We start from the raw sequence: 10652 nt of genomic DNA on the forward strand, positions 1-10652 counted from the left end.
ACAGTGCAGTCAGACGGCTGTGAAAGTGGCAGACAGAGTGACATTTCTGACAGTTTCTGTGGCATGCTGCGTTACAAGATGAAATATTATAGCTCAGCTAGCAGATGGGAGGGAGTGAGGGGGCTTCCTGTCTGCTGTTGGGCCTGAAAGCATCTCTGCAGGTTATATGGACAGGAAGTCTACAGACTGGTTTCCTGAGTCACTATAGCTGTGTCGATGTGATTCTAAACCTTAAAGAGGATTTAGACTGCAGGACTGACCTGGCTGTCTCTTGGTGTCATTGGAGAGCAGTTGTTGTTGCACTTCTCTTGGCTCCTCCTGCTCGTCAATGGTGTTCAGACCCTGCTCGGGTCCTCCGGACACCCAGTTGTGCTGAAGAAAAAAAAATGTTCAGAACCACAATGACTTCAAACCTGAATCAGTGTTAAACAGATTTCATTGCTCTTTATCTTTGACAGATCAGATAATTTAGGAGCATGTGTGGGTTTTATCACACAGTCCTAGATACATTTTGGCATAAACAGAGGACTCACCAATCTCAGGTCTATAATAGCCTGCAACATTAATCGTATTTGAGATGGAGTTTTCCCCTCTTCGACGATCTTTTCAATCTGGATAAAATACTCATCCATCTGAGGCTGGTGAGACACAGAGGGAGAGTGGTTAATTTGAGACATGAAGTTCATGTTCAGCATGTCTCCATTCAATCTACCAGACACTGCTGACAAAAAGTTCACATCACATCTTCATCCCTGCAAACAACGCATTTCTCTTAATATTTAGTTTTGGAAAGGGAAACCAGCCGCATATTATCCTCTAGATTATATTCGAAGCTTTCAATCTGTAGCCCTTCAGACCTTTTCTAAGACCGTAATAAAATAAATTTAGGATTTATGTCAAATGTACTACTTCCAGCTCACCTTGGCCTCCTCTAAGTCAAGGACCTTGCCCATGGTGGTGAGCAGGTCACACAGACACTCTACAGACTCTTTGTCTCGGTGGTTCAGCAGCCTGACCACGCAGTCATGAATGATGGCCGCCGTTTGCATCTTGAGCTTGAAGATTTCGCTGTCCTCGGCCTTCTGCAGATTTATCACAAGTCGGTGACGATCCGTCTAATGGGACCAAGGAAACAAACATATGGAAAGAGTTGAAACCAAAACTAAAAGACGTTTCGGGAAAGATCCGGCGTCACACTTAAGTCAGGTAAATCAGGCTTGAAACAATCATTGAAACATTTAGTGTAACCAATGACACTGACACGATATGCAGATCTAGTTGCTTTCAGACATATGAGAACTGAAATGTCTGTGTCAGTTGCTACAGACACTGTCTGGAACTTTTCCAACCGGTTCCTGAGGGAAATGTGCAGAAATGTTCATAACATGAAAAACATATATACAAGTCAGGATGCAAAAGAGATGTAATAGACGTGGCAGACGCCATTAAAGACATCAGGGCCAAAGCCTGTGCTGTGTCCTTTCTTGATGTATCACTCAGCCCTTGGACTTAAGTGGACAAAGATCATAGCCAAAGTTTGCAAATAGAACAGGGAGCTAGGCAATAAAACGATATCAATAAGTATCGTTATATAATTCTCATCAATAGCTGAATAAATAAAGTCAGTCCCTTATATCTTTATCTTCTAACACTGGGAAATTGTACGGTTACACAGACAAAGGGGTGAATCCAGGGAGTTATTTTGTCACTGTCTTTTGACATTGTGGGATAGGATTTTTTTTAAGTTTTACCAATAACCAGGGAATAATTCGTGGATCAGGGCTTCAAATCAGAGACTTTAGGCCCCTGGTGAAGCCTTTTTTGCAAGCAGGTACCAGCAAACTATTATGATGATGATGGTGGAAGAAGAGAAGCATGAGGGAACATACAGTTGGGTAAATTACCTGATGATGCGTCTGTCTCGGCTCCGTAGCAAACTTATGGGTTTTGAGGAGATGTCCAGCAAGGTAAGAGAGGAGGGATGACAACTAAAGGTCAAGAACTTCAAAGCACATTATAGGACCGGAGCATCACTCATTTTGATAAAGGCATTAAATCTGCCTTTAAACGATTGGGCAACATCCTGTGAAAAACTGCAGTTCACTGGATGGCCACTAGTGGCCAGCTCCATGTTAAAAAGCCTGAATTAATATTCAAGGTGATAATCTCCCACAGAGCTGTTGATAACAGTCTACATCATGTCTCTTCACTTCTCTGTGAAAACATAATTATATAATGAATAATAATAATTATAATAAATACACCTGTGTATTGATTTTTGTGAAGATCGGTCAATGTGAACACGTTCCGGGGTGTAGACAGTGCTGCTCCTCCATCAGTTGGAGTCTCTGCCTGGTTCCGTTCTGTTCTACTTTTTTTGAGGGTTCTCTAAAACCTTTTCACCAATTGTGTACAACATGGCAAAAGTGCATTACATTGGGTCATATATGTTTATTATGAAAATGTATGAGCTGGTGAATGCTATATTGTGACGTTCCAAGCACCAGTGGCAATAATCATAGACTTGTCATCACTTTTGATCAAATACCACCCTCTAGTGGTATTGTCTGTGTACTTCAACAAATCCCTGATGCAATTCAAACATGCTCTGTGAATGTGAGCGTCAGCACCATGAGCGGAGAGCGAGCAGAGGTTAAAAATACTGAAGAGTGCGTGCTGCTTATTTCTAAGGAATCAGTATATAGTATCAGGGATAGGTCACCCTCCTTCTCTACTCACCATTATGCCGATGGAGGAGTGGGTGTAGTGTTTGAGTCCACAAATCACTTCTGGAGTTTCAGGGGTAAACTTTGTTGCAGCAGAATTCAATCCAATAGAAGTCAAAGGTGAGTCATTATTCAGACGTAATCAAACAACAGAAAAAACACAACATGCCTCCATGTGTCCGGAAGCCCCGACATTCATATTCAACTCAAACAGGGTCATGTACATTGTGTTTTGTTTGTTTGAATGTTTAAAATTCCATTCAGGTTGTCTGACTAGTAGACTGAAATGTTGAAATACAATTTTTTTGTAAAGTATCAAGAGATATTAATAATATTCAACATTGTGTGTAGTCAGTGAAAGGTGTTTGACCCACAGCTATCAGCCGACTCTTTGCCAGTTTCTAATGTGTGTCTGTCTCCAGCAGAAGAATCCCACTATGAGGCCCATCACCTCTATCATTGAAATCTTAATTACTGCTGATAAAATCAAATGAAGATTCGACGCAAAATCAGTATTGTGGAGGAGTCAGGGCAAATAAAACTACAGTGGTCTGCAAATAAAGAGAATATACATCTCTGAGATTATGTAAAGTGGATGAATGCCACATGAAAAACTGCCCAACAAAATGAACATAGACAGTGAAAGCAGAGACAATAAACACATGGAGTCTTGATTCAAGTGTCACCCTCTAGTGGTATTTTATAAAACAACCTCACACATAGATCTCCTGTGTCCACGACATTGCTGGCCGGTGTTGAAAGTGTGAGAGGTGTCGGACTCAGGCCTCCTCTGGTTTACAGGCCAGCAGGTAGTAATACTTCACAGCCACCACCACCTCTGCGTCTGCTGAGGTCACCTGCATCACGGACTTCAGCCTGGACAGAGAGGAGCATGGGAAATAAAGTGTTATGAGTCATTCAGAGAGTAAAGTCAGGGACAATATCCTGTTCCTGTGGCAGATCTTATCTCTCAGCGTGTCATATAACAACTAGAATGGTGCAAACCTCCCCCTAAGTCTCAACAGTCTCCTTAAATTCAATGAAGCTGCACCAGATGTCACACACTCATAGATATGTGTCCCTTAAATATTCATTTCTCCCTGAGTAAAAACTAAATTCGAGATTCGGATCATCACTTAAATTCAATAGGTTCTTCAATGACAAATCTCTCCAGCAAGTTTCTTTCTCACAAACAAATAAAGATACAAACCAACAAACCAACAAACAACCAGACAGGGGAGAAATGTTAAATCCTTGGTAGAGATAATGTCATCAGATCAGTACTTTTTTACATTTTCACAAACACATGTGTGATGTGCATGCGTGTGTATAGTGTGGTGAATAAGTATTTACTTTTGACAGATGTCCCGGGAGAGTTGCTCGGCCTTCTGCGGGTCGGCTCTCAGCAGAATCTGATAGCTGGAGAAAGACTCCATCATCCCCATGTAGCCGGACAGAGGCATGGCCTTTCTCACTCTCACACACTCTTGCCTTTAGGAACACACACAAACACACACATCTGACTACTGTACTGCCCGAAGTGATAAAATATTGGAAAACTAATATTTAGAATTTGGCAGAGAGGAATGTGTTCACTCACCACTCCTTGTCTGGGTAAGGGATGGATTCATACGCCGCCCGGTACAACTCAATAGTGCTGGGACCAATGTGAGGGTAGCGGTAGAGTTTTAAAGCTGCATGAAACTGATCAAATCATCAGAAGAGTCCGTCAACTCACTGATGTCATTATACACAACTTGAGTCAGGTGTTTTACCCACTGATGGGCTTTGCACAATAATAACCACTAGATGACGATGTTGTGCAATGTGATTTGCTTGTGTTGTTTGTATTTGCCCTGATGATATTTGCCTGTTTGGTTTGTGTCAGTGGGATGAATCCTGTCTGAACACGTGCAATCTTAAATCTTAAAGGAAAAATGCTGTCCTCATACTCACAGACCACAGTCCTCATGGTAAATAAACACAATTGCTTGTGGTGGGACTCTGATCTTTCAATATGCAGATATACATGAACAGTTCATGACTATTAATGGATCCCTACTATTATTATTATGCTGCTACAGATGCTTTTCATTTACTTTATCATGTGTCCTGACACGTAAGTATTTCTATAACAAGAAAAGCATTTGAAAACTGTATTCATGTGCACATTCACAGTAACCTCTCTCACTCTGCGTGTACCTCTTTGCAGACTTGGTTGAGTGCTTGCGAGCAGCAGCCGTCGTAGCTGAGCTCCATGTCCATGGTGTAGCTGAGCAGAGCCAAGCAGCCGCGGGGCTTCAGGACTCTGTGGGCCTCCAGGAGAAAGCGTGGCCTGTCGAACCAGTGGAACGCAGTCATAACCGTCAGCAGGTCCACTGAGCTGTCAGCCAACGGCAGCTCCTCAGCCGCACACTCTCTGAAGATGGGAAGGTAGCAGGAACTGAATCAAACTCCACACACACACACACACACCAGGTGAAACCACGTTTGGGCCTTTCCACATTCTACAACTAATGAATCCTTACATACAAAAATCAAGTCAGATTAAACAATTAATTTCTGAGTTTTAATGGTGCACCAAATGCAATACATGATTAACTCCACCTTGTATCCATCCAGGTTTTACTGATATTAATGTAGATATTCTAAAATATCTCAAATACTGGGAGTAAATACTCCATTGATACTGGGTTTATTAAATCAATGTGCTCCATGCTTTGCATATTAATTTTGTTAACTATTTGTGTTGTATATATTATATTTCAAACAATACATAGGGGATTATTATTCAGTTGACTCAGGGCCGGGTCTAGACAGGCATGTATGAGGGGGCAGCCACAAATCTTGAGGGGGCATTGTGCCTAACCCTAACCCTAACCCTGTTTAGTTTGAGGGGGCACAACATTTATTTGAGGGGGCCAGGCCCCCTCTTGCCCCTGCCTAGACCCGGCCCTGGTTGACTGTATGTTGGTTCTGCAGTGTGGGCCTCACAGCATGACCGACTTTAACCAGACAAGGTTCCCATTGTTCTCTCTTGTCGCCAAGTTGCTCAACAGAGCAGTAAATAAAAACATGTTGGTGTTATCTTGATATCTGCTATGCATTTTTTGAATGGTTGGCTTGATTCCTCCCTCTGTAGCCAGGCAAACATGGAACAAACAAACTAAAAAGAGACCCATGAAGCTTGAATTAGCCTTTGACCTACAGTCTCATGTAAAAACCTAAAAATATGAATCCTGACTGCAGGTTGGTCCATGCTCACCTATATGTGATGTTTGCCTCCAGGGCATACTGGACAGCCAAATCCAGCTGGGCAGGACTCACATCTGTACCAACCACGGAAGCAAAGTGTTGGGCCAGCAGCCGAGTGCCCTGTCCCGAGCCACAACCCACATCCACTGCCAGCTCAAAGGGACGAGCTTTCTGTCAAAATAACATCGCTGTGCAGTTAGTTTTAACATTTCTCCTCCAGTAGTTATATTTCAGAGGCTGTCATCCTCTTCCTACTTGCACTTACCCGTTTTTCCAGGAATCCAAGGACCTGTTGTATAAGATGTTCTGATGGAGAGACCCTGTACTTTAAGTAAGAAGCTGCATGCTTCTTGCCCTCAAACAGACGGTGAGCCATTGTTAACTGATGCCTCCGTGAACAGCTGATTTATCATAAGCTTCATAAAGAGCTAAAAAAAAATTGACTTTACCTTCTATTTCGTCTGCAGGCAGGCATTCAGAACCACACACACACACATACACACATGCATAGACACACACACACAAGAGGGAAACAACGGGGTGCAAGGGAAATGGGAGGCTCCTTTATCTCTGCTGGTATGTGGTGTGTTTCATAATGAGGGTGTTTAAAGGGACAGCTCCCTCTCTGTGTGCAACAATGCTGAGTGACCTGAATGTAATAATAAAAATAACACATTTAGGCAAAGCTCACAGGTCTGGGTCGGTTCATGGGTGATGTCAGAACAAGCTGGTGAGGATTGATGTGGCTGAGGTATGATACGTAAGTGTGTAACTATAGTATTGCAATGACGTGTTGTGTGCAACTAAGTATGTGCGTCTGTTGGCTTCTAAATCTCATGGTACTCTTTAACTAAGGTTGTTAATTATTAACAGTCACTGCTTATATACCTCTACAGCTGCTGGTCAGCAGAATTTAGTTCAGTCCATTTCCTGGGCTGTGAGGAAATTAATAATAAACTGCTCATATAATAATCATTGGAATTTTAATCTTGATTCTGCAATTTATCAGTTATATCTGGTTGTCAATTAAATATAAGAAGTACTTAGTCTTTTTTGTTGTATTATTGGCGTCTTCAGAAAGTACTTTTAATGGCAATGCAGTATGATGTCACTAGTGTCATTACACTACACATATTTTCATGTTGCACAAAGTAGAAGTGACAAGTTACCTTCAACAGAATGAAAAATAGCACAAAATAAAGAAGTCACACTGAAGCAGTTACAACAAATAAGTCTGTGAAGGTTCAGCTGCTTTTGGAAATGTTTTGAATTGTAGTTTTTGTGCCAAAACACAGTGTGTTAAGGATTAGATTGGAAAGCTTTTCATACAGAGTTTACATTACATACAAAAGGTCAGTAAGAGTTTGACTGGGGAAAAACACAGAAATGTCCAAATTCAATATGCACACTCTTTAATACATCAGAGGCTTTAACATCCCAGAATCAGTTTATTCTTTTTCTTTTTCTGTATTGTTGATCATTTTGGTTTAGATGCCAGGACACAGAAATATTCCATCGTCCACTCTATTTCAGTGTCCGGAGACGTGACTCCCATTTCATCCAGAAACCTGTGAAGCAGTGAGAAACAGAGTCTGATTATATAACTTGTAGAGCACCAAGAAGACATTCAGTAAATTATTTAAAAAAAATCAAAAAATGGATACCTGGAGAAATGCTGGTGTGTGTGTGTGTGTGTGTGTGTGTGTGTGTGTGTGTGTGTGTGTGTGTGTGTGTGTGTGTGTGTGTGTGTGTGTGTGTGTGTGCGTGTGTGTGTGTGTGTGTTTTACCTCTTCTCAGTGTTGAGCAGCAGGTCGTTAGCCGCCTGAGGGTCTTTCTCCTTGTAGGTTTGGAACATGGACAGGGTCTCAATAAATCCCACCAGGTTTTTCAAAGTGATGAAAGATTTCACTTCTGTTTCGATCCTGTGGTTTCAATAAAGTAGATCAATTTTTTTTATTCAAGACAAAAATGAGAAATAGAAATAATAAATTTATCTGAGTCGTAACTTTCTTTATAACTTGTCTTTTAATTTATTTTATTGAGCATTTTATATGGCACTTGTATTTGTATACTAATTTATTTTACCTGTTTCTTCTAAACCTGATGATTTAATAAAGATTATTGTTATTTTATTAAAACCACATTTGAATTTACTTTATCGAGTCTTTTATTTTGGTCTTGCACAAACTCATGAATAACGTTCCCCTGAATAGGACACAGATGTTCTTTAAAGGACCAAAACTTATTCTCTGAGAAACCAAACAAAATGTTTAAACAATTTTGTTATCCGTATTTTAAAGGCTAGGATATATAATGAGGCCTAATTTGTCAGCCGACAGTTAATTCTAGGTATTACAGAGGTGTACTTGGCATTGGTCAGTTAAGTTTCTGTGTTGTAATTACCGTTCTTTGTCTGGAAAAGGGATGGCAGAGTATAACTCCTCCAGTTTACTGTTACACTGAGCTTCTGGGATGTTGCTGGTGTATGGCATCAGCAGCTGTTTCACCTGGAAGTGAATAAAGATAAAAACATGAATCCTTTACTCTATGCACTGACTTTTGTTGTGTGTCTGTATGTATGTTTAAATAATATATAATGTAAGTAATATAAACTAACATTGAAAACAAATTTAACAGTAAAAACTGCAGTTTTATAAATCTGTATGTTTGCTGTTGTTATTAATGATGGTAGTGGCAGGAGCTAGAGAGCAGCTCCAGGAGAACCTGGGGGAGTTGATTGGCTGATTAGTTGGACAATTAACTCTCCCTTGATTCAAAAGAGCGGCCACAGGGGAAGAGACACAAAAGAGACACGAAAGAGACACGAAGGAGACACATGAGGAGAAACTCATGAGAGTCACAGAGACAGACAAAGAGACAGATGACGGAGCTGAGCTGCTACGTCGTGAGAAACTGCTTGTCAATGTATGTTTAGTGATTTGGAATCTATGTTTGGTGCAGTTTAATTAATAAAAAAGAGGCTTAAAAGCAACAGGTTCACCTCTGGCAGTGGTGGGGGAGACCCCGGTGGCATCGACATGAGTCACAGTAGCATTATCTCCACTTTACTGGATACCTTTGGAAGTTGTGGTGTTCTCTTATTTTCACATTTGACTAAAACAAGGATTTTAGTTATTACACCCACCTCTTCATAGAGGCTGTTAAGTTGTTCTCCACAGTTCTGGTAGGAAAGACTGTTTTTCTGATTGGTGTAACTCAGCAGAGCAATGCAGCCCCGGGGCTTCAGAACCCGATTGGCCTCAGCCAGGAACCTGGAGTGGTCAAACCAGTGGGCTGCTGCTGATGCCGTCACCAAGTCTACAGAGCCGTCAGAGAATGGAAGCTCCTCTGCTCTCCCTTTCCTACAGGTGCAATGGACAGAACATCCTGTGAGTCCAGATAAATAGCACAGAGAGAGACAACTGGACACTGTTCACTAACACAACCATTACCACTGGTTATATGAACGCTTCTCTTGGAAGTGATTTTGCCCAAGAATAAACCACTACAGGTAGGTATCTGGGTACCATAGAAACATAACTCAACCTCACAGTTAAGTCTCCTTCAGGGGCTTATCTAGAAGGATTTCACACTTCATACATGAGAATACCCTCACTGACACCTCAGAAAAGGTGCGTAGTATTTCTGGGATTCCCGGGTGCCTGTAACACATTGGAGTTGTCGCCAAGCTGATCAGAGAGGTACACTAAGGGAAGGGGGGCCTTGTGTATTGACATGACCCCATTAAGGCATTTGGCTCAATACCCAATGGTTGAGATTACTCTTACATAGGAAATTGAAGGCAGAGGCCCTCAGTCCAAGTGCTAAGGCGTTTTGGACAAATTCGCTGTCACCAAATCATCACTGTCTAGAGATAGGGGTGGATCCTAGTAAAGCTAATTTCTGCAGCCTAGGCAGAGCACTTTATGAGAGGAACAATAAACTCCATATCACAATCAGGAGCCTCGAAGAATATTTGTACAAATTAACAAACACTATTTTACACTATTTAGGTTGTTTCCAGGTTAGCGTAACACCGCCTCCAGATGTCTTACCTGTACTCGATGTTGGAGAACCCGGGCACAGCTCTGGCCTCCTCCAGCTGACACTCACTGATGTCAATTCCCACGACTTCTTTAAAGTGCGGCGCCAACAGACGAGTGGTCTGGCCTGTCCCACATCCCAGATTTACTGCCAGCACATGTGGCTGTACCTTCTGAGGATGTCAACATTGATGTTGTTGTTGTTGTTGGTGGTGGTGGTGGTGGTGGTGCTGGTTTTGTTGATGTTGTTATTGTTATTATTATTATTATTATTATTATTATTATTATTATTATTATTATTAGGTTGCTAGAATCGCTCTAACATAACAGTTAGGAAGAAGTACCACATGCACACTCGCATTTGTACACACACACACACACACACACACACAAACACACTTACTATGGTTATTTTTGGATAAATTCATCTAATTTATTTCCAGGAGACTTATCATAACTAAGCATAATCATAACCACTACTTGCTTACAATAACCCTAACCCAACATTGACCTTGACGCTAACTTTAACCTCAACCACTGACCCACAAATTTAAAGGATGGTTGGCTGGCAGACACACACACAAACACACACACACACTCTCTCTCTCTCTCTCCTTCTCTCTCTCTC

At 41.4% G+C, this 10652-nt stretch overlaps 1 protein-coding gene across 1 annotated transcript; it reads right to left on the reverse strand.

Annotated features, from left to right (window-relative positions):
* Nucleotides 1–1152: 1152 nt before the first annotated feature.
* LOC128456502 (putative methyltransferase DDB_G0268948) lies at nucleotides 1153–6515 on the reverse strand. The gene is made up of 6 exons (XM_053440701.1): nucleotides 6247–6515; nucleotides 5992–6152; nucleotides 4929–5145; nucleotides 4327–4430; nucleotides 4080–4217; nucleotides 1153–3602 (listed from the first exon to the last, which is right to left on the reverse strand). The coding sequence occupies exons 1-6, from the start codon at nucleotides 6355–6357 to the stop codon at nucleotides 3506–3508; spliced, it is 828 nt and encodes a 275-aa protein (XP_053296676.1). The 5' UTR covers nucleotides 6358–6515; the 3' UTR covers nucleotides 1153–3505.
* Nucleotides 6516–10652: the final 4137 nt, after the last annotated feature.

The sequence above is a fragment of the Pleuronectes platessa genome, chromosome 14 (genome assembly GCF_947347685.1).
Source record: "Pleuronectes platessa chromosome 14, fPlePla1.1, whole genome shotgun sequence".
Taxonomy (NCBI): Eukaryota; Metazoa; Chordata; class Actinopteri; order Pleuronectiformes; family Pleuronectidae; genus Pleuronectes; species Pleuronectes platessa.